The sequence below is a fragment of the Sciurus carolinensis genome, chromosome 12 (assembly GCF_902686445.1).
Source record: "Sciurus carolinensis chromosome 12, mSciCar1.2, whole genome shotgun sequence".
Taxonomy (NCBI): Eukaryota; Metazoa; Chordata; class Mammalia; order Rodentia; family Sciuridae; genus Sciurus; species Sciurus carolinensis.
This window is the reverse complement of record NC_062224.1, coordinates 27,629,032-27,656,910: the sequence shown is the minus strand read 5'-3', so window position 1 is coordinate 27,656,910 and position 27,879 is coordinate 27,629,032. Positions and strand designations below refer to the sequence as shown.

General features: G+C 36.9%; 1 protein-coding gene across 1 annotated transcript; it reads right to left on the bottom strand.

The window, feature by feature from the left end:
- Positions 1-215: 215 nt before the first annotated feature.
- Positions 216-24,290, bottom strand: Hacd1 (3-hydroxyacyl-CoA dehydratase 1). The gene is made up of 7 exons (XM_047521355.1): positions 23,951-24,290; positions 11,724-11,841; positions 11,532-11,550; positions 11,366-11,454; positions 8,238-8,359; positions 3,781-3,959; positions 216-2,499 (listed from the first exon to the last, which is right to left on the bottom strand). Exons 1-7 carry the CDS (start codon positions 24,205-24,207, stop codon positions 2,417-2,419), a joined length of 867 nt encoding a protein of 288 aa, XP_047377311.1. The 5' UTR covers positions 24,208-24,290; the 3' UTR covers positions 216-2,416.
- Between the last annotated feature and the right edge of the window lie 3,589 nt (positions 24,291-27,879).

Sequence of the window (27,879 nt, the reverse complement as noted above, 5' to 3'; positions counted from 1 at the left end):
GTAGCCAGGCGTGGTAGTGCACGCCTGTAATACCTGCAGCTCAAGAGGCTGAGATAGGAGGATCCAGAGTTCAAAGCCAGCCTTAGTAAAAGTGAGGCACTAAAAAGAAAAAAAATCTGAACAAGCAAAATGACACTTCTAAAATCTACAGATGCCAAGTAACAAAGGTTTTTTTTTTTTTTTTTTTTTTTTGGTGAAATGATTTCTTATATTTATTTTGGCATGCTTTTTTGTAAGTTAAAAATATCAGGGATGTGCTATATTATAATCATATTAGAACATTGCAAAAAGTTGCACATTATATATCAAACTGTAAGCTATGAAAAACTACAAACAACCAGAATTTCAGTAAACACCACCAAATACAATTGAAAGTTGCTAGTATCAAAAAATTTTGACGTTTTCCAAATGCCAAAATCTACAGAGGACTGAATTCAAATTCTATTTGATTCAAGCCCTGACTTGCTGATTGCAAGTTGTGAAGACTAAGAGAAATTCAAAAGGATATGTCATCATAGGAAACAATGCAAAGGAATTTCAAATACTCTTTCTTTTTAAATTCCAACTACCATTTAGCTTTTTATTTTCTACACAAATGACAATTTAGAATTGACTATAGAAGATAACAAATTAAATCTAAAGTTCAGACATGTTTTGAGCATATTAACATAGGTCATCAAATAGCTTTTCACTTTTATTAGTTAATCACAATTCCTACTTCAAGATATTCCACAACTTAAGGCGGGAAGTATTATAATTGTTTGGGGAGTTACAGCTGTATCAGTATCAATTTTAGGAGACTGATTAAAAATATTTTTCACAAGACAGGCATTTCATAAAATGAACATGTGAATTTCTTAAGCTATATTACCAAATGGGAGAAACTGAACAATTCTTTCATACAAAAATTGAAGATGAAAACTGACTAAGCAGCGTAAGACCAGAATGAACAGTATCACATTGAGACTTAGTAAACTAATACTTACTGCTTATCACATTCAGCTGCAGAGAAAACATTAAAATGTAATGTAACAAAAGAAATAGCACCTTTTAAAAAATCAAGTGATTTAAAATAAGTTTGCAAAAACTGTTCTGACCTCCAAATTCTACATGAAAAAAAACTGTTACGGAGACAGTAACACACAACTGATCAATTTTGAGAAGTGTAATGTCACACATGGATTGTAAATGTAAACAATACAGAACATTTAAAGCTAAAATTAAGCCTATATGTCCACAAAATGCAAAAAGTTCCTTTTCTTTTAAAGACATATTTATTTCCTCTAAACTTGGTTCAGTAAATCAGCATACTATAATATGAGGAAAAACTTTCAAAGGACCTACTTAAGAAGTGAAACAGAAGTATGCTCAGTGTATCTTTTCCTTAAACATGAAGGCAAGAGCTTTATTACACGACTTTATACTCTTCAGTGGAATTCAGAATGAAGTCTGTTTTAGATCATACCAGGTAACTGAATTATGTAAGTACCACCAGGGATCATCATAACATGATTTTTATAAGAAATTCTACATTATAGAACAGCCTTTCTCAATCAGAGATCTGAGTACAACATCATGACCAGACATTGAAATTTTTTTTCTACCATGGAGACAAAGTATATACAAAGGTTTATTGTGTAAGGCAGAGGAGAGAAAATTCAAGAAAATTCAAGAAAGATGTTTATAACCTCTTCAAATCCTTCTAGTTGAACCTCTCTGAGAGGTTTATTCAAATAAAAATAAATTTGCTTAATAAACAATTTCAATGGCCTAGAAATATTTTCAAAGAGTATTTCCCAGGGCTTTAAGCATGTCTGAGGACCCAAAATCACAACAAAAGAATTTTTCAAACTGTGATATCTACATGAATAGTTCTGATTTTCACAATGTTACTTCAAAATGCTTACCGTAGTAAATGATGTTCCCACTTGTAAATATTGTTATTAATCACAAATCCTGCCTCATAACTTGAAAAAATAGATTGTGGGTTCCAATACATTCTTAATAAGTTATTATAATTTTGTACCTACTTTCATTTATAAATACTGCACAAATGTCACTGGCAGGTATCTTAATGTTATATTATTAAACTAATTTGTAGATATTGATTTTAAAAGCCTTGAGCATAAGTCGCAAAAAAATTAGTAAAATAAAAAGCCCCCCCAGGTAATAAACCCAATTATTTTCTAAATGATCAACAACTACCCAGGAGCTCATAATAACTGCACAGTTCTTCTAAAAAATAGACTTGGCACAATATAAAGACAAATATTGGCAAATACCATTAGTCTCAGATTATATTTTAAGAAACAATACATTCCATGATATTTCATGAAGCTGTTTATTCTTGTTATTAAAACTTGGATTCAAGTAATCCTGGTTATTCTGGAAAAAGCACCTTGTTTGTAGGGATCATTTAATCATCCTTTTCTACAATCACCTCTCCATGAAGCACCTTTCTTCTTTGACGTAACATATGAAAATAGAGTTGTGGAAACACTTAATTGAAAAAAGAAAACAAAGAAAGATAAGGTATTGCTTTAAATTGTTTATGCCTGAAACCTGTTAAATGTGACAAAGTTTGGAGTAAGTATATTGCATATTATTGGTAACCCTCTAATATTTATGAAGCTCTGGGAAAAAGCCCACACGCTACAGGTCTAAACATTTTAATGCAATAAACTGTTAAGAATGTTTTTGTTTTCTTTTTAACAAACTTAGACAACTTGAGAAATACACCTTCATAACAACCAGGAAGGCCAAGTCTGCATTTAGAATTCAGTCACACTTTGAAATGCTGTGTAAACTCTGCTGTTGCTCAAGCCATGTTACTATTAACTGGATACTGGGGTGTGACAGATAGCACAGGAACACCCTCCTTAGCTCCCCTGAACCGGCTTGGGTGGAAAAATCTCATACACAATCAGGCAGAAATGCTAGAAGACAATACTCTCTGACCATTAAGTACTTTTTGATTTTGGAAAAACTTCAAAAGTAGAGATCTCAAGGGGCTGTCCAAGTTTTATACACACCCCTTTAGGTGAAATATTTTACATCACATCAATGTAGATGTTCTATAAACTTTCCTCATTTTCTTTTTCCCCACATTTACATCAGTCTATCATTTCACTGAGAAAAGGCACATAACAACCTTGCTTTTTCTTTTATATTTCCTGGTAGTGACTATGAAAATTTGATCTAAAAATAGATCTTATGTATAATTAACACATTTAAAGTACTTAAGTAAGGTGTGTAAAGTTTCATCAATTTATTTCGACTATTGAAAGATGATGAGAGGTTAGTGAAGATGCTGAATTATTGAAAATATTTTTTAAAAAAAGTTTTACTGATTTCTAGTACACATAGAAATATAAAACTAAAAAATACTTAGATGATTTTTCCAAGAATGCTTAATGAACAGATATGAATGATCTTAAATTTTCTTGAACAGAATGCTCATATTCAAATACATTATTCCAAATGTTTACAAACAGCAAACTTTTCAAATGATTTTTCTTTTTCTTTTAAAAAAATTTTGTTGTACTAAGTACATGTATTTTTAACTGATTCTGAAAAAGTAATTACTGTGTATAATTTACTTATCATTTTTCTCTTAGCCAGTAAAAAGTCATTCTCCCTCCAATTATTCTAAATTATAAACAAGTATGGTACTGAACAGAAGTTTTAATGTATTTTGGGCAATCATTAGGTTATTACGACATCTTTCTAAAATTCTGCATAGCACATGTTAAATCCAAGTACTAATAAATACATACTTACATGGTATATATGAGGCCATGGTTATAAGAAGAAAATAATAGTAGTCAAAAGAGACATTGTATTTGTTAGGAAGTCTTATTGAAAACATTCCCGTTTTCTTCACATATGGCAAGGCAGCGTATATAGTAAGAAGTTCACCAGCAACTCCAACAGGGTATAAGATGATAAAAAAATTGTATCTGGAGAAAGAAAAAAACCTCAGAGAATTATTTTCCTGGAATAATTACTGGATTTTACAATATGATTCTTTCAAAACTAATACATTTAAACAGAAATTCTCCTGCAATAACTTCACGTAAGTAGGTTCATTTTTCTGCTTTAATCATTTGCTCATTAACTAGCATTCTTTTTTCTAACAGCAATTTTCATTCTAAATGCCTAGATCTTCTTAGTAAAATAATAAGTTAACTTATTTCACTGTACTAAAATACATTAATACATTTAAAGTTTTGTTTGTTTTGAGATGGGGTCTTGCTATGCCCTAGTTGGTCTCAAACTCCTGTGCCTAAGTGACCCAGCTGGCCTCTGCCCCCTCCCCCCAAGTAGTTGGGACTACAATGTGCCCCACCCCCACCTCCATGCCTGAATATGCATTTTTTAATGCGGTCTTTTATTTATTGTACAGGTATCTTCTTTTGTGTGTGGGATCACAACAGACTGCTTCTGTGCCCCCTGTAGCTAGTTATTTATTGATCAAATGTTGTATGCTTAAAAACACCAATTTTGATCCTAGTATATCTAAACTTTAAAATGTCCATAGCAGTTATCCTTAAAAGATATTTAGAAAACTAATTACTATTATAGAACTAATAATTCTACATAAAACATCAGTAACTACTAAGGAGTATATGGTCTCAGACTGCTGTCAGAATAAAAGAAGACAAATTACTATGTATTCAAAGGAAAACACAGTTTGCTTAAAAATAGAGCTGGAAAACTCTATTCAAACTCCAAAATCACCACTTGTTCATTTTGGCCCATGGCAAGGTCTCTAACCGGAGTGGGCCAGGCCTTGTTTATGCCTTGGGTGAGGGAACACCCCTGTTTTCTACTGGTCTCCCACAGGAAGAGCCTAGGGGATCCAAGACAATGAGTGACATTTCCACATTAAAGAAAATCACTTTTCTCCAAGTCATTCATTATACAACAGTTAACATAGAAAATTAAGGTCAAAATGTTGATGGAAAAACAAATCAAGTTAATTTGTGTCTTATTTAATCACTTTGTTGGCATTTAGAAGTGTCTGTAGAAGTCAAATTTGATGGTTGAAACAGCTTGGAGACAACTTAAAAATCACCTGATTCCCAGGGACCACAAATATATGAGGATAAGAGATGGGAGAGAAGGGCAGAATTATTTATCAAAATGGATTAATGGCAAAAGACAGAAAACTCCCTTTACCCATTTATCCTCTCGTTGGTTTTAACCATGCTTTCTTACCAGTCTTGTGTAGGTATCTGTGTATCATTTAAATCAGTCTTTTCCTATCTCGACTTCTAAAAATCACATAACTGAAATGTTACATTCTTTACACACACACACACACACACACACACACACACACACCCAAACTGATGATTTTTTTATTTTATGTGGCTCTCAAATGACTTTTTGGGTAGCACTGTTCTTTAATAGAAAAAAAAATTATTACTCCTAGAGTAAACTAGTTTAAAGCCTTAAAGACAGTGAAAATGTCTAATACAACTTTTCTGACTCTACTTGTACTTTAAAAAGATTACATGTCACTAATTTCTGAGGGTAGAGTTACGGGAGATTTAACTATCCATAGACCACATTTAGAAAGATATAATGATTCTTGAAGATTCCCAATTGTCACCTCAAATATTTTAGAGGGAATGCACTTTTGAAATTAAAATGGAAGAGAATGTGAAAACATAACCCCACTATTCAATGATCTATTCTGTGACGTTTTCCAAGAACACTTTTGACACATAAGCAGGATCAAAGTACATTTAAATCATGTCTGTAGGCTAAATAGGAAGCAATTTTTAAAGTCAAGTTTTATTTGAGAGCAATAGCTTCCACATTTTAACTTAAAAACTATTATTATTTTAGATTAAAGAGGTTGAAATATATTTAGACAGTAGAGATTTTTAAGATTTTTTGGACATGAAACATAATTATTCATTATTGTGATTAAAGACAAGAATTATGCTAACGCATGCATTTCAAAGTTGGAAGATTTTACATTACATCTTGTTTAACATCAGGGCAATTGACAAATGTTTTCTAAGCAGAAAACTTAGGCACACAATGGCAGAGTTTTGTGCTTTTCTAGAAATTCAAGACATGCAAATGCATTGCAAAAGGCAGAGAGACAAAACATTAAAAACTAACATGCATGGCCTAAGGAAAATGTGCAAGGTTCCCTGTTACCTTCTTCAAACACATTTTGTAAATATAGCCAAAGAAAAGAGACTATGTCATGAGTTAATGTCTTTAAAGGCACCAGAGGTCCCAAAGACTATCATGCAAAACAGTACTGATATGCATTCTAAGATTAAGTCCAACTACATTCAAAACTATCAACCTTTTAAAAGGCTCAATCATTAAAAGTCAATATATTTTTATGTACAATACTGATAAAATCAACCAGACATATGTAACTGGTAGAGCAACGTTCTTGTGACAGGCAATATATTTAAGCTCAAAATATAATCTTAAAGAATGTTATTATAAAGTGGTAAGCCACGAATGTCTAAGAAAGAGAAATATTTTTAAAAGTCTGAAAGACTATATAACAGAACATCATCCTTGATCATATCAGTGGTCATCCTTGTGTAGGTGGATTATAAGTAATTTTAAAGTTATTTCCTTTTTTAAACTTATTTACATATTCTAACTTTATATTTGAACATGTATAATACATGAGCTATAAAAAAAGTAATCACTTAAAAAGTTTTAGGTTCTTATGGGAATCTAAAACCAGTGTGAAACCAACCAAAACCAAAGTTTTTAAAAAATAACAGAAATATAGCATTGGATATAGGATGCTGGAGCATTATTTACACTATCAGAAGACTGGAAATCTAAATTCCAACCATAGAGAACTGGCTCAATTAAAATTAGAATTGGTTTATTAAACTACTATGAGTTAAAGAGACAGATCAAACTTTACCTGTATAGATTAAAAAGAGAGAGACAGTGCTATAAGATATGAACAAAAAGGAAGTATAGTATCACTCTACTTAGGTTTTGGAAACTCACACCTGTGTTTTTACATTTTTGTCATAAGGAAGTCTGGATGAGTAACTCTGGTTTTCCCTTCCAAGGGTAGGCTAAGCAGGGGAAACAGGAGCTTTTCATGTTTATACTTCTGAGCTTTTTACAATGAAAACATGACTCCTATATTTCAACAAATTAATTTAAGAATGAAAATATTTTTACCCCTGCAACACTGCAGAGATGGGACATACGTCTTGCACTTGCCACCTCCTGACTTATCACATACCTGTAAGTTTTTTTACCTTTCTGTCTTTGTGAGAAAATATCTCCACTTGTGCTTGGTTCATAGCTGCACGTCAGGTGTGCAGCCAGCATACACCACCTGTTACATGTTATTGCTACTATAAACACAACAAAGAGAATGGAATGAACAAATCTATGCTCGTTTGTGGTTTGTTCTCCAAAAAGCAGCTTTGCTTTTAAATCACTTTGTAAAATATTAGTTGCCCAAAGAATTCAAAAAGAACAGGAGCTGGGTGTGGTGGTGCATGCCTATAATCCCAGTGACTTGGGAGGTTGAGGCAGGAGTATCATGAGTTTGAGGTCAGCCTTAGCAACTTAGTGAGACCCTGGTTCAAAATATAAAGAGGGATGGGGATGTGGCTCAGTGGTAAGAGCAACCCTGGGTTCAATCCCCAAGTACCAAGAAAAACAAAAACAAAAACAAAAACACATCTTTTCATCTTTTGTTTTTAAAACTCTTAGTTTAGGATAGATGTATTTGGAACCCCTGAAATATAACTTTTGTTCACATTCCAAATAATACAATTTCAAGTAAATGTCAGTCTCCACTATTTAGAACAAAAGAAAAAACAGGTATTATTATATAAGAAATTAAAAACTGTAGATATTAATATTAAATTGAATATTAAAATGATTTAAATCCATCAGATAAAATATCACATTTTTGGCATGGCTTTCATGTAATTCCAAAAATACCGATTATACTTGCAAAGAAAAATAAATGACCAGTTCTGAGATTACTTAGGGATATATCTTGTTTCAATGTCACACAAAATGTATATTAACTTGATTCATCTCTGATCATTAAATTAAGCTCCTAAAATACAAGTTATAACACTGCCAAAAACCAAATAACAGCATTCTAGCATCATGAGCCACAACACAAATTTTAATTCTCGGGTGTTAGCTCAGCACACAAAATAAGCATGCACAGGACGGTGAGAAACTAAACTGCAAGACATCGCCACCTGGCCCATTTAATGAAGTATGGCAAGTGGTCGAGAAGATTGAATGTGTAGAAGGAATAGCGAGTGATCTCAGTCACCGTCCATGAGACCAGAAAAAGCACCACACTCTCCTCATTCTGGATCTGCAGAAGCACAGAGAAATCCACAGTGTCGTTCAACATTGAACTTATTTGCCAAAGACAGATGTATCTTAATTACTTTAATTATTTATTGTTTTTTATTAAAAGGAACTGTGTGGGGTCGGCAAATGCAACACAGAAAACTTAAGGCAGTTACCATTGTATAATCGGCAATCAACATGGAAGTTAAGGGTGTCTCCCAGGAATGGTCACAATTTTTCTCCCTCACCCTTCACTCCACCATCACCCCCTTGAAAGCAGAACAGGGACAATCTCACTCTCCAACTTTCTATTAGTCCTCCAATCCCATAGATTCTACTATGATACTAACTCTGTAATCTGACCCCTGCTCTTTGTCCTGATTACCACTATTTAAATTTAGTACCTCCTCCTTTCTTACCAGATTATGATAACCACCTCCTAAACAGCTTATCCTCTATTTTCCTCATGGATGAAAGTTTTCTCTTAAAAACAGAGCAAAGCAAACTAACAGACCAAAAAAATCAGCTAAGTCTTAATGATTAAAAAGTTTCACTGCTTCCCCGTTGCTAGGGTAAAGGGATAAATCCTACTACCTTGAGAATGATATCCAGGGTTCCTTACAATCTGAGCTCAGAAATCTCTCCAGCTTCATCTACAACCGTGCAATCCCCCCACCTACTGCTCATTAAACTTTGAGTTATTTCCAAAATATGCTCTGAATATTTGTGTCTTTACACATTATTCCATCTGATTAGAATGTTTTCTTTGTTTCCCATAGAAAATCCTTTCTCATCTTTTAAGATTCAGCTAAGAGATTACACCCTGTGGAAAACTTTCCTAAATCTCTCCTCTCACCTGAGCAGATACTTGCCCACCTTCCTCGTGCTCACAGAATTTTGTTTGCATTGATATATAACACGTGCCAATTTGTATTAAAATTTTTTTTTTTTTTTTTTTTTTGTTAATTCTTGTGTATCTGTCAGCACTCAACTTACAGAGTGAAGCCTTCCTTCACTCCCTAGAATGGATTTGGTCCCTAGGTTACTGCAATACAAACTGGGCTTTTGTTTCAAAGCATTTAACACCATTATAATTAAATAAGCATTTGTATAACCACTTACTTAGTTTCTCTCTTAATTATGGGTTCCCTGAGATGGGAACCGTATTTTTGTTGTAACAGTCATATCCCCACAGTGTCTGGCAGGGAACAGCTGCACGGTTAGTACCTGTTCCATGATTCAATGCTGCCACCCCCAACTTCCCAACATCTAGTACACTGACAGCTTGGATTGCCTTATTTATTTTTGTTAATCCAGTAATTAGAACTCTGCTAGGTATTCAGAATATATTCAATAAATGTTGAATTAATTAAGAAGGGGTTGATGGGTGCTAATGGAAAGCTACTGTGGGACAAAAAGATAGTGTAATATTAAGGCGCAGATCCTCTGGATAAAATGAAGAAGGATCCTTTTTTTCTCTTAGGAACTTGCCACTCCATAACATCGCTGTAATTTCTTCTTTCTTCTCCCTCATTTTTCAGATTCTTTGTGGCCTAGAATAATCGATCTCTCTTTTGTTCTGTTAAAAGTTGTACTCCTGCTTTTATATTGGGAAGCAATCTGAACTCATAAAAAGACTGGCTGTCCCTGCGGTGCTGCTCACTGCTTATGGGTACGGCGGTCAGTGGTTAGGGACCGGGTGGATCCAGAAAGTTGAGCGAAAGACACTCGTCAAGAGGGTTAAAAGTGTAGAGTAATAAAAGGGCGTAAGGTCAGTGATCTGTCCCCACGCAGACAGGCGGCCAGTGAGGCTAAGAGGAAATGGAGAGGAGGTTAGGTGTCAGTCCCAAATCACAGAGGAGACAAGAAAGGCATCTGCGGAATGGAAAGGAGGCCAGAGATCTGTCCTCAAGTAGACAGTAGGCTCCCAGGGCTGTCAAGAAGGTCAGAGGGGTTGAGCAGGGAAAAGTTCCCGTAGTAGGTTTAAAAGGCCCAATGTCTTGACAGAGTCAGTATGGCATTTGTTTTGTCTAAAAGGTTTAAACCATTAATTAGATTCAGTAATTAAATCTGTCTCTTTTCATGCCTCCATAAATAATATTTTCCCTTTTTTGACCCTAACTTTTAAAAAATTATTACTTTAATTGACATATATTTGTATATTAAATTGCATATATTTGGGCTGGAGCTGTAGTTGTAGAGAGCTTGCCTAGCACGTGTGAAGCACCAGGTTCAATCCTCAGCACCACATAAAAACAAATAAATAAAAATAAAAAATAAAAAGGTATTGTGTCCAACTACAACTAAAACTATTTTTTAATTGCAAATATTTACAGTGTACAACATGGTGTTTTGAAATATGTATACATTATGGAATGGCTAAAGCAAGCTAATTAACAAGGGCACTGCTTCATATATTTGGCATTTATTTGTGGTGAGTACACTGAAAACCTATTGTTGTTAGAAACACCTTTTAATTAACTACCGTTCCCATCTTGTGCAACAGATCTCTTGAATTTATTCCTTCTGTTTAACTGAGATTTTGTATCCTTTGATTAAAAAAAAAAAAAAAACTCGATTTTAATTTAGTCTTTTCCATTTGTTAAGACCTACAAGAACTACATTTACTTTTTGTCAGTTGCAAGAATATTAATGCTAAATGAGGAAAAGTAAACTGTTCATATTGACAACTTCAATTATATAATCAAAAAGAATCACTTTAACAGAAAAGAAACTTCAATAGAAAATTTTCAGTTAGGTATCTGACAGAAGATGAATGTTAATTTTAAAAGCCATGAAACATCAGGGAAGAGTATATTATGGGTAAAAATGCCAATAATTTGGTTGTTTGTTTTTCAAAGTCAGTCTACCACAACATGAAGTCAGTGTAGAATACTTAAATTTAAATCCAATTCTTTATTCCCTAAATATTCTACACTCTGAAATATAAAAGTGTTAATATTTTAGAAATCTATAAATGAAGAGCTTTGCTGCGGGCTCAAGTACACAGCACATTTATATTACTTACCGGTTTTATGCTGTGAGTAATAAGCCACACCATAAAGATTCTTGAACTCACTTGGACCCCAGTCACAAGCACAGAAGTAGGTACAATTCCTACAAGAGAAAAACAAGTCAACTATTGCCCTAAAGGTAATTCATAATGAAAAGATAAAATTAGAGCAAAAACTCACCAATTAAACAGTGGACTATCTGTAAGTAAATAAAAAAAATTCACAAGTCAATAATATAAAATAACTCCCTTTCAACACTGGTATTAAACCAATCTGTAGGTGGTAAGTAGCAAAATAAGAGTGACACTGATCAACAAAAATATTTTCAAATAAACACTGGAACACAGAAAAACAGCATGATAAAAAACTTACCTCAAGCAAGGCAAATGTCTGGAAAAATTTAAGTGTCTTCTGAATACTTTTATATAAACCTCTGTGTGTTCCTTTTTCCATATAAAAACGTACCATGGCAATGGCTAAAACCAACCACCTAGAAAAAAATAAAAGTATTTTATAAAGTTCTATCAAAATTAATACCACTGCATGTTCAGGGCAGCATTATCCACAACAGTTACAAGGTAGAAGCAACCCAAGTGTCTGTCAATGACTGAATGGATAAGCCATGGTCTATCCACACAATGGAATATTATTCAGCCTTAAAAAAACCATGATGTGAAAATACCATGAAGAAACCATGTTAAATGAAACATGTTGGGGAGACAGACGACGATAATGGCTGCACGACTATGTGAATGTACTTAACGCCAGTGAGTTGCACATTTTAAAAAGGTAAGATGGTAAATGTTATGCATATTTTACCACAATTAAAAAACATACCACTAAAACTTCCTACAAAGAAACACCACAATTTATATAGTTCTATGTATGCTTTATTATGCTCTCAGTTCATTATTTTTAAAAACCCACAGTTGAAAAACACAAATGGTTTTGTTATATATTTTTTATTCATTCTAATTAATTATACATGATGGTACAATGCACTTTGACACATACATAAATGGAGTATAACTTCCCATTCTTGTGGTTGTACATGATGTAGAATCATACTGGTCATGTACTAACATATGCACATAGGGTAATAATGTCCAATTCATTCTACAATCCTTCCTACTCCCATACTCCCTCCTTTTCCTTTACTCCCCTCTGCCTAATCCAAAGTAATTCTATTCTTCCCTAGCCACCACCATCTTATTGTGAATTAGCATCCTCATATCAGAGAAAACATTCTGCGTTTGTGTTTGGGGGATTGGCTTATTTCACTTAGCATGATATTCTCCAGCTTCATCCACCCTTTACCTGCAAATGCCATAATTTCATTCTTCTTTAAGGTTGAGTAATATTCCATTGTGTATACATACCATATTTTCTTTATCCATTCATCTGTTGAAGGACACCTAGGATGGTTCCATAGTTCAGCTGTTGTGAGTTGAGCTGTTATAAACATTGATGTGGCTGTGTCACTATAGTAAGCTGATTTTAAGTACTTTGGGTATAAACCAAGGAGCTGGATCAAATGGTAGCTCCATTCCAAGTTTTCTGAGGAATCTCCATACTGCTTTCCATAATGACTGCACCAATTTGCAGTCCCACCAGCAATGTATGAGTGTACCTTTTTCCCCACATCCTTACAAACATTTATTGTTGCTTGTATTCCTGATAATTACCATTCTGACTGGAGAGAGATGAAATCTTAGTTTTGATTTGCATTTCTCTAATTGCTAGAGATGATGAACATTTTTTCATGTATTTGTTGATCAATAGTATTTCTTCTTCAATCAATACCAAAAGCTGTAGAAGGTATTGTTATATTGATTTCACAAGGGAAGGAAAAGAACACATGAGACCAACCAGAGAAAACACTGTCCAGTGTATTTCTGGATTCAGCAAATAAACTGACAGACTAAAGAAGATAGTTCTATGTACCAAAAATGAGACTATCAAGTTGAAGATTTGGACCTACTTTTTCTTCTATAAGATGCAGGGTCTCTGGTCTGATTCCGAGGTCCTTGATCCATTTTGAGTTGAGTTTTGGGTAGGGTGAGAGATAGGGGTTTAATTTCATTCTATTGCATATAGTTTTCCAGTTTTCCCAGCACCATTTGTTGAAGAGGCTATCTTTTCTCCATTGCATATTGTTGGAACCTTTGTCTAGTATGAGAAAATTGTATTTATTTGGGTTTGTGTCCATGTCCTCTATTCTGTACCATTGATCTACCTGTCTATTTTGGTACCAATACCATGCCGTTTTTGTTACTATTGCTTTGTAGTAGAGTTGAAGATCTGGTATTGCAATACCCCCTGCTTCGCTCTTGCTACTGAGGATTGCTTTAGCTATTCTAGGTTTTTTATTCTTCCAGATGAATTTCATAATTGCTTGCTCTATTTCTGCAAGGTACATCATTGGGATTTTAATTGGAATTGCATTGAATCTGTATAGCACTTTAGGTAGTATAGCCATTTTGACGATATTAATTCTGCCTATCCAGGAACATGGGAGATCTAGAAGAAAAAGTAGGTCCAAATCTTCAACTTGTTGGCTCAGGATCAGATTTCCTTAACAGGACTCCCATAGCACAAGAAATAAAAGCAAGAATCAACAACTGGGATAGATTCAAACTAAAAAACTTTCTCTCAGCAAAGGAAACTATCAGAAATGTGAAGAGAGAGCCTACAGAGTGGGAGAATATCTTTGCCAACCATACCTCAGATAGAGCGCTAATTTCCAGAATCTATAAAGAACTCAAAAAACTCTACACGAAGAATACAAATAATCCAATCAACAAATGGGCTAAGGAAATGAACAGACACTTCACAGAAGAAGATGTACAAGTAATCACCAGATATATGAAAAAATGTTCAACATCCCTAGTAATAAGGGAAATGCAAATCAAAACTACCCTAAGATTTCATCTCACCCCAATTAGAATGGCGATTATCAAGAATACAAGCAACAATAGGTGTTGGCAAGGATGTGGTGAAAAAGGAACACTCATACATTGCTGGTGGGGTTGCAAATTAGTGCAGCCACTCTGGAAAGCAGTGTGGAGATTCCTCAGAAAGCTTGGAATGGAAACACCATTTGACCCAGCTATCCCACTCCTTGGCCTATACCCAAAGGACTTAAAATCAGCATACTACAGAGATACAGCCACATCAATGTTCATTGCTGCTCAATTCACCATAGCCAGATTGTGGAACCAACCTAGATGCCCTTCAGTTGATGAATGGATAAAGAAACTGTGGCATATTTATACAATGGAATATTACTCCGCAATGAAGAATGATAAAATTATGGCATTTGTAGGCAAATGGTCGAAATTGGAGAATATCATGCTAAGTGAGATAAGCCAATCTCAAAAAACTAAAGGACGAATGATCTCGCTGATAAGCGGATGAGGACATATAATGGGGGGTGGGACGGGCTAGCATTAGGTTTAGGGTTAGGTTTAGAGTTAGGCTAAGGAGAGCGGTAAGAATGAAGGAAAGAAGGACTGTGTAGAGGGAAAAGAGGGGTGGGAGGGGTGGGAGGGGTGGGAGGGGTGAGAGGGGTGGGGGGGAGGGGAAAAATATAATAAACATCATTACCCTATGTAAACGTTAAAAAAAAAAAAATAGAAAAAAAAATGATGCATTATTTCTGTATTTCAAACTATCCATAGTGGTAGGCATTCACATTTCCATGACTTCTAAGTCTAAATAAAGTTATTAAGTGAAAAAAAAAAAAAAAATGAGACTATCATACAGCATTTAATAATTATGTAAGGGTATCATGAGGTAAAAATCTGTCAAAAGTCGCATGTGTGTATAAATTTATATTTCATACAACAATAAACTATATAGGTATAAGTACAAAACTTTAATAAGAATCATCAATTACTATTTACATAATTTTCACTGAATAAAAACAGCTGCTATGACACAGAAAGAATATAGACAGAACATCAGACATGGATCTGCTTTCAAAAAGTTTAATTTTAAGGGCTGGGGTTGTAGCTCAGTTGGTAGAGTGCTTGCCTCACAAACATAAGACCCTGGGTTCAAATCCCCAGCACCACAAAAAAGTTTAATTTTAAAAACCCAAAAGATATATTAACTTTTCAGCTTACCTTCGTATATTAAAAATAGATTACATTCCAATAATTAACAGTACTTAAAATATAAGCCACACTGGGCCACTAGCTTTCTTATACCGCTTCTCACTTTTCCTTGGGTAATCAATGAGAAGTAACTTTTTTCTGAGTTTCCCTTGCAAACACTAAAGCATGCTGAAGGTGAAAAACGTTGCCTCATCTGTCCTGTTTTAAAAGTTTGAATAATACACTCATGAAAATGAGTAGCTAGCCCAGTCTTGTAGATCAGTGGTCCCTGAAGTGTCTCATTGAACAGATTTATGAATTCTGAAATTATACCGTTTTAACTTTTAACTAATCAACCCTCATTCCATGGACAAACAGCTTAAAATTTTCCTGCAGAGAAACTACTGGCTGCATGTGGTGAAAACATGACTCACCAGAACCGTAAGAAAACTGTGAATGACATCTCCACTCCTAGAACTCCTCCTCAGCACGTACCTAAGTAAGAGCAATGACTTTCTTATCAGATACAACAAAAAGTAAATGAAGTGATCAGACTTCTGAAATGTAGAAATACTGGTAACAATGATAATAATAAACACATCTTAGATTGCTTCCTATGTTCTAGGCATGGTTACACATTTACATTTAATTCTACATAACCCTATGAGGTATTATCCTATTTTACTGCTAAGGAACCCACCACAGAACTCAGAGGCTCTGCTTCTGAATGCTATGTTGCATTGATCTGACTTCAAGTATGTACTATACCCTGAGGTAGGAGCTGATCACAGTAATTCATATTTAAACTAATAATACATTATGAAAGTTCTATGGAAGGTCTATGCTCAAATATTTTAATTCATACTAGTCTGCTTTCAAAAAAGTTTGAAGGATGCTCTTTCAGATGAGACAATCATTATCCAGAGACATTTAATTTACTGACCCTAAGCCTTACAGTAAGCTAACAGACAAGGCTGCACTAGAACCTCGGAGATCTCCAAACCCCCAGTCCTGTTCTCTTTCCACTATACCACAGCTTCACTGGATTCCACTCATGGATTCTTCTCATGAGAGCATCAACACCAAATTCAGTGGTGAGCTAATAATCTGAATGTTTCAGGTAACTTTCAGGCTTACAATGTTAGGATTTCATTATCCTCAATGTTAGGATTTCATTATCCTCAATCCCAAATCCCTGTGCTCCTGATGAGAAAACATAAAGCTCAATGAGCTTTATAAACTTAAAACGTTTTCCATACACTTTTCTTTGTTTAGGCAAACTCAAGTTAGATGTCTATAAAATATAAATCTGAGATGTAATTATTAACCTACCAAAGAATTCATTCGAAGAATTAATTTAAATAGCAAGTTTTCCAAATTTCTTTAATGGCATTGTGCAAAAAACTCATGCATTCTAGTGAGAAGTTTTAGTGCTGTTCCATAGGTGGCAGTATTGTACCAGCAAGCATAGTATTGGATACCAATCTACACTGTTCAAAATAAGTGAACATACTCTGGAGTTCAAAAGAGTCACTGAACCATCTATTCTAACTGCTTATCTCTTTTTTCAGTAAATAAGGCCAGGATCTACTCTAAACTAATAGAAGTAACTTCCTAAATGCCCCCATATAAAAATGACAAAAGTTTTTCGAAGAATCCTACATTTAACTAACTTTGGATGACCTTCATTCATTAATTCAGTCATTTAATAAAACAACAACAACAAAAAAAAATCCAAAAGTAACTAGAATTTCTGCCCCTTGAAATTATTTTCTGGGATGTTCTGTTTTGTTTTTAAATATGTCACAGCTATTGATTACATGAACCCAAATATAGGCAATCGATCAGTCCTTGATAAAATAGAATCCCTTTGGCAAAAAAAAAAAAAAATAGTTCAACATAAAGATTTCTTGCTTGCTAAATTCATTCATTTATTCATTCATCCTTCAGATTCAACATTTATTGCTAAGCTGGCACTGAGCTAGATGCTAGGGAAGTGGAGATAAACAGAATAGTTTTTGCTTGGGGGAACTCTTAAATTAGTAAGTGAAGATAAGAGAACAGTGCTATAACAAGACAAATGTGACACAACTTTCACAACACAGAGGCCTCCTTCTCAAGCCACTATGGCTACAATGGCCCTGAGGGACCTTATTGAAGTGGCACCTCTTTTCCAGCTGTCTTCCCGTGCTTCTTTTTCCTCTGAGATTTCTTAGAGACTGACCACATGCTCCCTGAAAAACTTAGTTACCTATACATGTAACTTCTTAAAACAAAATTTAACACTTCTGTAAGCAATTTCAAACATATACAAAGGTAGAGAATGTAAAACAAACCCGTCCATGTGCTCCTGACCTAGGTTCAATAATTAATATCTTGTGGACAATCCTGTTTCATTCAATTCTCTACTTCTTTCTCTTCTCTGATTATTTTGAATCAGATACCCAACATCCAATGATTTATGTTTATGTTTCATTGTATATCTCTAAAATGATTCTTCTTCTTCTTCTTTTTTTTTTTTTTTTTTTTTTTTTTGGTGCCAGGGATTGAACCCCAGGATGCTTAACCACTAAGCCACATCCCCAGTCCTTTTTATATTTTATTGAGATAGGGTCTTGTTAAATTACTTAGGGCCTTGATAAATTGCTGAGGCTGGCTTTGAACTTATAATCCTCCTGCCTGAGCCTCTTGAGCTGCTGGGATTATAGGCATGCACCACCACCCATGCCGGGCACTAATGTGATTATTTTAATAAACAAAACGATAATATCACAATATCCTATGTAAAAAAAAAAAAAAAATCAACGTCATAAAATGTTGAGTCAAGGTATAATTTCCTCAATCGTCTCAAAATCTTTTAAAATCATGACTGAAATAGGATTCACATATTGTAATTACTTGGTAAGTCTCTCATGACTCTTTCCATAAGTTTTTCCCCCGCCATCTTGCTTTCCCTATGTCTTCTGCAGTTTATCTGTTGAACACTGGGTGTTTGTTCCTGAAGAGTTACCCTCAGTCTGGATTTTGCTAATTGGAGACCCATGTGTCATTTATTATATTCTGTCTCTGTATTTCCTGCAAATTGGTAGGTAGTTGGTCTTCATCAGATTCACGTTTCATCCTCTGGCAATACTTTCACAGGTTGCTTTGGTACTTCTTTAAGGAGTGCATAATTTCTTACCATTCCTCTTTTTTGGGATGCTAGCAGTTACTGATGTTCATTACCTAGATCCATCATTTCAACAGCTTTTGAAAATTATATTCTAATTTATAATATCCTCTTTATCTCCTTTAAAGCAACCATGTGAAGGGACTGTATGAGAAATGGTCTTCAACTTTCACACATCTTTACTTTCATCTTTATCAACACCTCTCAACTGCCTTTGGTACATTAAATCTGTACTTTCTTTTGCAGCCAACATATGACAGTTTCAACTGAGAACACACAGACACCCATGCCAATAAAGAGTTGAGCTGAAAGGTTCAGAAAGATAAAAGCCTAATAAGCTGGACTCAATTATGATTAAGATCCCTTGCTCTTTGAGAGGCACTGCTAAGTAAATGAAACTCAAGTCACAACTGGGAGAAAATATCTGCAAATCATCTATCTGGCAAGGACCTGTATCTAGACTATATAAAGAACTCTCAAAAGTCAGCATTAGGAAACCAAACAATGCATTAAAGAAAAAAAATGGGCAAACTATTTGAACAGATTTATACCCAAGAAGACACACAAATAGCAAATAAGCACATGAAAAGATATGTAGTATCATTAGTCACTAAGAAAATGAAAACTAAAACCACAATGAGACAATATACTTACTGGACATCTAAAGTTACCATGACGGGCCATACCAAATGCTGGCAAGGATGTGAAGCAACTGCAGGTCTCATTCATTACCCAAACGAAGGTAAAAATGGTACAACTGCCTGGAAAAGGGCTCTGCAGTTTCTTAAGAAATTAAACACGTGACTATTATATGACCAGTCACTCTGCTTGTAGGTATTTATCCAAGAAAATTAAAAGCATATGTCCATATAGAGACTTGTGCATAAATATTCACAACTTTAATTGTAATCACCTGAAAATGGAAAGAACCCAAACGTCCATCAACAGATGAATGAAGAAACAAACTGGGGTAGATCCACACAATCTATCCTCCCCAGCAATAAAAGATATCTAAAAGATATCAGTATTATGTAACATTTTTGGAAATAAACCTTGGGTTGATTTATTAAATCTCATAAGTATACTATGGAAATACCTTAAATAGTTCTGTTTTTGCAAAAAGTACAATTTTAAATTAAGCAAGGGGGATAGGAATTAATATTTGGTTGTGGGAGTTACCAGGGATTGAACTCAGGGGCACTCGACCACTGAGCCACATCCCCAGCCCTTATGTATTTTATTTGGAGATAGGGTCTCACTGAGTTGCTTAACACCTCACTTTTGCTGAGGCTGGCTTTGAACTCACAATCCTCCTGCCTCAGCCTTCCTAGCCACTGGGATTACATGCTTGCACCACCGCATCTGGCTGAGAGTTAATATTTTTAGACATTCACCGTCCATTAGGCGCCTTGCTAAGAACTTTACTACTATTCTCTTTATTCTTTTTAACAATCCAGCAAAGTAGTTGTTATCCAAGGTAACAAAGCAGTGAAAAAAAAACCCTTTAATCGACACCTCCCTGTACTGCTGACAGATTAAAACCCAAACACACCAGCAAAATATCTGAAGCCCTGAGCAATGGCCCAAGCTACCTTTCCATCTGCACTTCCTATTCTCCATGTCAGTCCATTTGTTTTTGCCTCAGTGGATGTCTAGCAACTTCACATCACTACCCTAATCCATGTTGTTTCCTCATTTGTGCCAATTAAGTCCTGCTTCTCCCTCAAAGTTCAGTTTAAGGTCTGGGGTTGTGGCTCAGTGGCAGAGCACTTGCCTCACAAGCATGAGGCACTCAGTTCAATCCTCAACATCATGTGTAAATAAATAAAATAAAGGTATTGTGCCCATCTACAACTAAAAATATTTAAAAAAACAAAACCCAAAAAAACTCAGTTTAAATGCTATGATGTCCTTCGCAAAGTTCTCTCTGATTCGTGCCTCCTAGGTCTGTCCTCTGACACCTCACTTATCTCAGTCTATCCTTTTATTGCAATCATTGTTTATATATAAATGCTCCAGGTTACACTTCAAGGACAGGACTTGAATATTTATCTATGTCCCCTACTTGACCTAAGCCAATGCATTTACACATATGGGCTCAAAAAAATGTTTTTTTGTTTTTTTAAGGAAAGGGAGAGACAAAGAATGAATATGAGAATTGCTCATCTGCCTGGCAAGAACCTATTATGAGCAAGTACCATAAAAATCCTTCCATCCTTCAGAGTGCTGATTCTACTCCTGGGAACTTATCCAAAGCATTCACCAGGAACGATTTTATCCAATGTAGGAAAGAGAAACAAATATAAGCAGAATGTCATTAGGGATGTGATTTAATCTGTTACTGTACATTAATGCTACAGTATTACAACCACGAAAAAGGGTAATTATGAGAACTATACAGAAATACCTTTTGGACTGTTAAGTGAAAACAAGAGAATACACAATAGAGCAGGTACTATAACAATGCCCTAAAATACATATATGTTAATTCATTTAATAAATATTTACTGAGTATTGCCTGGACTACACTCTAATGGGGTCAACAATAAGCAATGAAAAATCAGTAAAACATATGGCAGTTAAAGGGTCATGTCTGGGGTAGAGAAAAATAAAGCAGGCAAGGAAGAGAAGGAGTATTATTAGTAAATAGGTTGCTATCTGAAGGAAGATGCCCAGGTAAAGCGTCCTGTAGATTGGAGATTTGAACCTGGAGGTTAGACACTCATATATGAAAGGTGATTAAAAAGAATGAAAGTTTATGCTAGGCTTATAGAATTAGATAAGTTCTTTTTTACGTGTATGTAAATATTTGTTACATTTCTTAAATCCTATTTTCTTTTCAATGCTATTACAAAAAAAGAATAAACACTCCCAAGTTCCACTGAAATAGAAGTATGTTAAATGAACAAAAAGAACCACCCTCCATTAATCCTCTACTACCTCATTAAATGGATTTCTTTTTGTCCCAACTTTGACACCGCCACTTCTCCAATCCGATTTACCACTAATCCCCAACATGATCCTCAGATTTAAGACAATATACCATGCCTGCACCTCATGCTTATTTCTAGAATTTATCTCACTTGAAATGTCTACCTTCTGTGTATGTATGCAACTCCTATTCTTCAAGTCTCAAAGCAGGCAGAAGCCTCCACCAAGTGGATCCACCAAATGGATTATTCCACTTTGGTTACCCTGGTCTTATGAAAATGACAAGGAAACTTCTTAAGAGAACAGAGAACAGGCACGTTTAGAATAAGCACTGGTTTGCTGGGGAAGGATAGGAAGGACAGGAATGAAGTATAAGAACACAAAGAAGAAGCTCTTTAATTCTGCCCCAGGTGAGCCAGGGGACTTAGAAAACTTCAAATAGACTTGGTTAGAAGTCATGGGAAAAACAGGAGGGCATCATACAAAGAGAAGAAACTGGGCAAACATAGCAAGGACCAGCAAAAGCTTAGTGCTTTCAAGAATAGTGCAGATTTCAAATGTAAGAAGACTGCAAGGGAAACTGGGGAGTGTGTTGCACAAGGTTGAGTGACAGTCTAAATCTCTTGATTAGAGTGGAGGTGATGTAAAGTCACCAAAAGCTGTCCGTTATTTATTTATATTTATTCTTATTTCTTCTTTCCATCTTTTAAGATGGAAAGTCTGAAATGGTAACCTGGATTTTAAAACGGAGAGTGAACTGTAAAGGGAAGGGACAGTGAATAAATTAACACATGGCAGGTATTCCAAAAATGCTCATTAAATGAATGAGATTATCCAAGAGCCAAGAGAAATCTTTCAGTCCCTGCGGTATCTAAAGGCAGCATCACATGGTAAGCACTGAACTGTTCTCCATTTACTTTGCCTATATTACTTTTGTCTCCTTTCAAGATTATAAAACTGGGGCTGGGGCTCAGTGGTAGGGTGCTTGCCTATAGCATGTAAGACACTGGGTTTGATCTGCAGCACCACATTAAAAAAATAAATAAAATAAAAGTATTGTGTCCATCTACAATTAAAAAATATTTTTTAAAAAGATTATAAAACTTATGAAAGCAGAATGAAGCAGGCAACTCTCTGGGTGCTATCTGTGATCTTGATTAAGTGAATTAACCTCTCTGTTTCCTAACCTATAAGATGCAGTATCACGTGCTCTTGCAGGATGTAGAGAATTAACAACAAGTTAATATATATATATATATATATATATATATATATATATATATATAAAACCAGCACAGTACCTGGTACATAGTAATTCCTCAATTAATATATTGTATACATTATTTTTGGTACTCAGTATAATAGGCTAAGCACATAATACCATACTCAAAGATTTATTAAATCTTTGTCCATCACATTTTTTCCCACAAACCCTGGAAAAAGTTTAAAATATTAAACTTTCCCTCACATTATATAGGTAAAAAATACATCGGGAAAATAACTTTTCAAAAGACGATGCAATTTAGCAACTAAAAAGCATTTTCCCACAGGTTTGGAGAACGAGTTGACAGAGAAGTCACCATTACAGCTCTTTGAAGAAGGAACAGTTATCGTGTAAACCTAGGGGTAAGTCATAATAAGAGCCAGAAATAAAAAGTACAGGTATCATTAATGGAGCATGGAGCCATAAAGATGCTGGACACGACTATCGTGCTCCGATAAAACAGGGTTTTTTTTAAAAAAATCGTTCCAAATAAGAGGTTCTCAGACACACTATGTTTTAAATTTCATTAAGTAAATGAACAGTGAAGGAAACTGCTCTCCAATCTGCAGCACCAGGAAAAGCACTCTGGGCTCCGGCGGCCCTCAAAGCGGGTTTGCAGCCCGTGCGGCCGCTCGCGGCTCGCGGGTAACAGGACCCAGGCGTTTCTTCAACAGCAGCCGAGGGCGGCGGCGAGCGGGCGACCGGGCCGCGGTCGCCTCCCCCGCGGGTCGGCCCCGCATTCCTGCCCGGGTCTATACTTAACCTCCGGCCCGCGCCCCGCGGCCGCCGCGCTACGCCGTGCACCGTATTAGGCAATGCCCGGCAGGCAGCGCCCCGGCTCCCCCGCCCGCCCCGCTCCATTCAACCCGGGCGGCGGCGGTGGAGGCGCCCGCGCCCCTCCCCCACGGCCACCGCCCGCGACCCCGGCGCCTCGCCCACCCCCGCGCCGCCGCCGCCAGCCCGCAGCCCGGCCCCGCGCGCGCCCCACGCGCCCAGCCGCTCGCTGCCGGCGCCGCGCCTTCCCGGTCCGCCAGCCCGCACCCCGCACCCTGCTCCCTGCTCCCTGCTCCCTGAATGTCGGGGGGCAGCAGAGCTGGGAGGGCCTGTGGGTGCTGAAGGACCTTCGGGGCACACGTACCCTGCGGTCATGGCGATGTTGTAGAAGGTGAGCCAGGCGGTGGCCAGGAAGCTGAGGCGCCTTCTCCTGCCGGGGGCTTCCTTCTCCTCGCCGGCCTCCGAGGCACCGCCGTTGGTGCCGTCCTCTTCGCTGGACGCCATGGTGGCCGCGCTCCCGGGGGACGTGGAAGAGAGGGGCAGGGGAGTGGGAGGGGGCCCGGCAGAGCACGCCACTGAAGCGCTGCTGCCAGCTGCCGCCGCCTCGGTCAAGCGCCCCATGTGCCGCGCGCAGGGGGCTCGTCGCCGTCAGCCTGGCCGCCCGCGAGGGGGAGGAGAGGGCGCCCCCGGCCGCCGCCCGCCCCGCCCCTGCCCCCGCCTCTCGGGAGAGCGCCAGCCCGGGGGCCGGTCCGCGGGGCCTGGGCAGTGGGGGCTCTGCTCCGCGAGCCCCTGGTCACGATTCGCAGGCGGCGCTGTGGCTTGCACTTGCTTGGAGAATATATCCGCTTGCTAGCTGGGGAAACTTCTTCCTAGAGAGACTCCCCAGACGTCCTGCGCCCGGGTGATGTGCACCTTGCTGCAAACTTGGGACCAACGGAATGCACAGGGACTGGACGCGGCCCTGCCGCGCTCGGCCTTCTGTAAAGCAGTTTCTAGCTGTGGAGACAACAAGTGGGGTCTTCCCGCCAATGGCTCTTTCTTCCGGGCTGCTGGGAGAGAAGCACCCCCTCGCCCCGTTTCATTTTTACTGGCTAGATGGGCATGTAGAAGGTGAATACAATGAGACTGTCCCACTTCTGTGGATTCTACCGGAGCAGCGTGCTAGGGCATTGCTGTAGCTGTTCAGCGCAGAATGTTGGATGTCATAGGGAAGCTGGAGGAAAGAGGATATGAGAAAACACCAAAAAAAGCAAAGTTTGGAACCGGACGTGGTGGCGCACGCCTGGAATCCCACCGACTCTGGAAGCTGAGGCAGGAGGATCACAAGTTCTAGGCCAGCCACAGCAATTTAGCAAGACCCTATCATATAATAAACAATGAAAAGAATGGGTATGTAGCTCAGTGGTACGAGCACCCCTGGGGTCAATCCCTAGTGCCAAGTGGGGAGAGGGAAGGGAGAGTTCGAACAGATATAAGGTAACCGAGTCAGGAAACTAATCAGAACTCTTCCCAGCCAGCCAGGAAGGGTATCCCACTATTGGTATCCCACTATTCTCCTTCATTTTCCCCCCTTCTTCCTTTCAAGATCCGTGCTTTCTCCTGAAAGTTCTCTCCTCTTCCCCCTTAAAGCATACAGTTTAAGACGACAGGCTCTGGAGTCAGATTACTGAAATTCAAACCCTAAATTCCTGACTCCACCTGTCTTATTAGCAGTGTGAATGTGGGCAACTTAACCTCTCTGTTCCTCAGTTTCCTCACTGAAAGTAATAATCATTTTAAAATCTCCCTCACAGAATCGTTTATGAAAAACGCAGGCCCCGAAACAGTTTGTCACCCAAATTAACGTGTTTACCACCCCTCTGGCGATACCATCTCCCTTAGTCCAGCGACAGAAATTCTGCACAAACCAACAGAAGCTATCAGGAAAGTTTTCCTGGCTTGCTTCCAAGCCTAGATATGGATTCCAGAGAAAAGACCACCGTACCACTCCTAGACGCCAGTTTTGGGGCTCCTTAGCACGACAGGTTATTTCGGAGTGCACCCAAGGGGAGAAATTAGGACTCAGTCTGGTTTGGTCTCCACTGAGAGCCTCGCCCAGGGGGCACTATCTGCCTGCTCTGGGGAATTTAGAAAACGCCCAGGAAAAGCAAAGGAGGAAGAAGGCATAGGGTGAGTCCAAGGCATGCCTTGGAAAGAAATGGCTGAAAAATTATTCAAATTTAATACCATGAACCCCTGTAGAAAGACGATTAAGTTAGAAAGGAGGAAATACAACCATATATTTACAAATGATAACATTGAATAATTAGAAAATCCTAGGGAATCCTGAGGAATAAAGCCACCAGAACTAGGGGCAGGGAACAAGGTCAATGTTACAAAAACCATTGTTTTTGTACTTCCTAGCAAAAAAACAAAAACAAAACAAACAAAAAAAACCTGGAAAATGAAATTTAAAACCATACAATATCACCATCCTGAAAACATGAACTATATAGGGATAAATTCAACAAAACATACCCTTCACCTGTAACTAAAAAGTATAAATCACTACTGAAAACTATAAATCACTACTGAGAGAAATGAAAGACCCACATAAAAAATTATTACATGTTATTGAGTTGGAAGACTCAATACTATGACAATGTCAGTTCACCCCAAATCCCAGCAGATTTTTTTTAAACTTGACAAGTTAACTCTAAGATTCATATGGAAATGCATAGGAAGGACAAAGTTGGAGCAGGTACAGACTTAGTTTTAAACCTTACTATGAAACTACAATTTTCAATTCAGTGTGGTAGGCATAGAAAGAGACAGATCAATGAAACTGAACAGAGTCCAGACAGAGCCATTTGTATAGAGTCGACTGATTTCAACCAAATAATTAAGGTACTTCTATGTGGAAAGTACAATCTTTTTGATAAATGAAACAATCGAATCTCCATATTAAAAACGAATCTTGACTCTTATACCATAGACAAGTATTAGCTAGAAATGAATGATAGACCTAACCATAAAAGCTAAACCTGTGAAACTTCTAAAAGAAAAGGCAGAATCTCTAAGACCTTGGGGAAAGCAAAGATTTCTTAAGGACAAGAAAAAAAAAAAAAAACAAAACAAAACAAAAAAACAATACTCTAAAAAGAAAAAAAATTGAATTTCATCAAAATATAAAAGTTTATTGTCTCATAAACAACATTTAAAACTGAAAATATTCACAATACATTTACCTAACAAGGAATTTGTATCCAGATGTATAATAAATCCTTACAACTCAATGAAACAATCTGATTGTTTAAAATGAGCAAAAAGTTTGAATAGATACTTCACAAAGAAAATATAGAAATAGTCAACAGCACATGCAAAGATGCTTGATGGTATTAGTCATTTGGGAAATTCAAATGAAATCCACAATGATATGTGACTACACCACCACCCAAGTGGCTAATGTTTCAAAATGTTGGCAAAGATGTGGAGCAACCAGCATTCTCGCACAAGGCTACAGAGAATACTGCTTTGGAAAACAATTTGGCAATTTTTAAAAATGATCCACATACACTTATCATATGATGCAGCAATTTTGTTCTTGATATTTAAGAAAAAGAAAGAAAAACATATGTTCGCACAAAGACTTGGACACAAATGTTCATAGCAGCTTTAGTCATAGTACCCCAAACTAAAAATAACCCATGTGTCCATTAACACGTGATTAGACAAATTGTAGTGCAATCATACAATGGGATATTACTCAGCAATAAAAAGGAATAATCTGCTGTATGTGCAACATGAATAAACCTCATAAACTTTATTCAGAGCAAAAGAAGTCTTGAGCTGGGAAACTCCTGTGGGGAGAAAAGGCTAAGAATAAGCACAGGAATCCCGGTAGGGTAATGGACATCTTCGGTATGTTGCTCGTGGTGGTTATATAGGTATAAACATTTGTCAAAACAGCATACTAAACACATAAATTGAATTCACTTCATGTGCACATTATTAAAGTTGATTTTTGAGTGTCATGAATAGCATAAAATTTACCATATTAATGTGTTTAACATAAAACCTCAATATTGTGGCAGAGTGAGTTTGTATTTTGTAGTTAATAGTTTCTCTTTCAAATATGCCTTTAACAGATTGAGTCTGACGCAAGATGACGTCATTTTCACCATAGTTATATTTTGTACAGAGTTTCACATAACGTTTTGAAAAAAAAAACACTGAAGACACTAAAAATAAATATCATGAGATTTATAAAACTGTTCTTTAAAAAATTAATAAAGTGGTTGTGATGGTTCACCA

Bases quoted from the DNA above. Each gene is read 5' to 3' on its own strand.
- Hacd1 (XM_047521355.1), bottom strand. From the start codon at position 24,207: ATGGGGCGCTTGACCGAGGCGGCGGCAGCTGGCAGCAGCGCTTCAGTG. The intron at 8,360-11,365 runs GTAAGTAATATA...GTGCTTCTGCAG, and splicing joins TTACTCACAGCATAAAACCG to ATCCAGAATGAGGAGAGTGT. The intron at 2,500-3,780 runs GTAAGTATGTAT...TTTTCAATTAAG, and splicing joins CATGGCCTCATATATACCAT to TGTTTCCACAACTCTATTTT.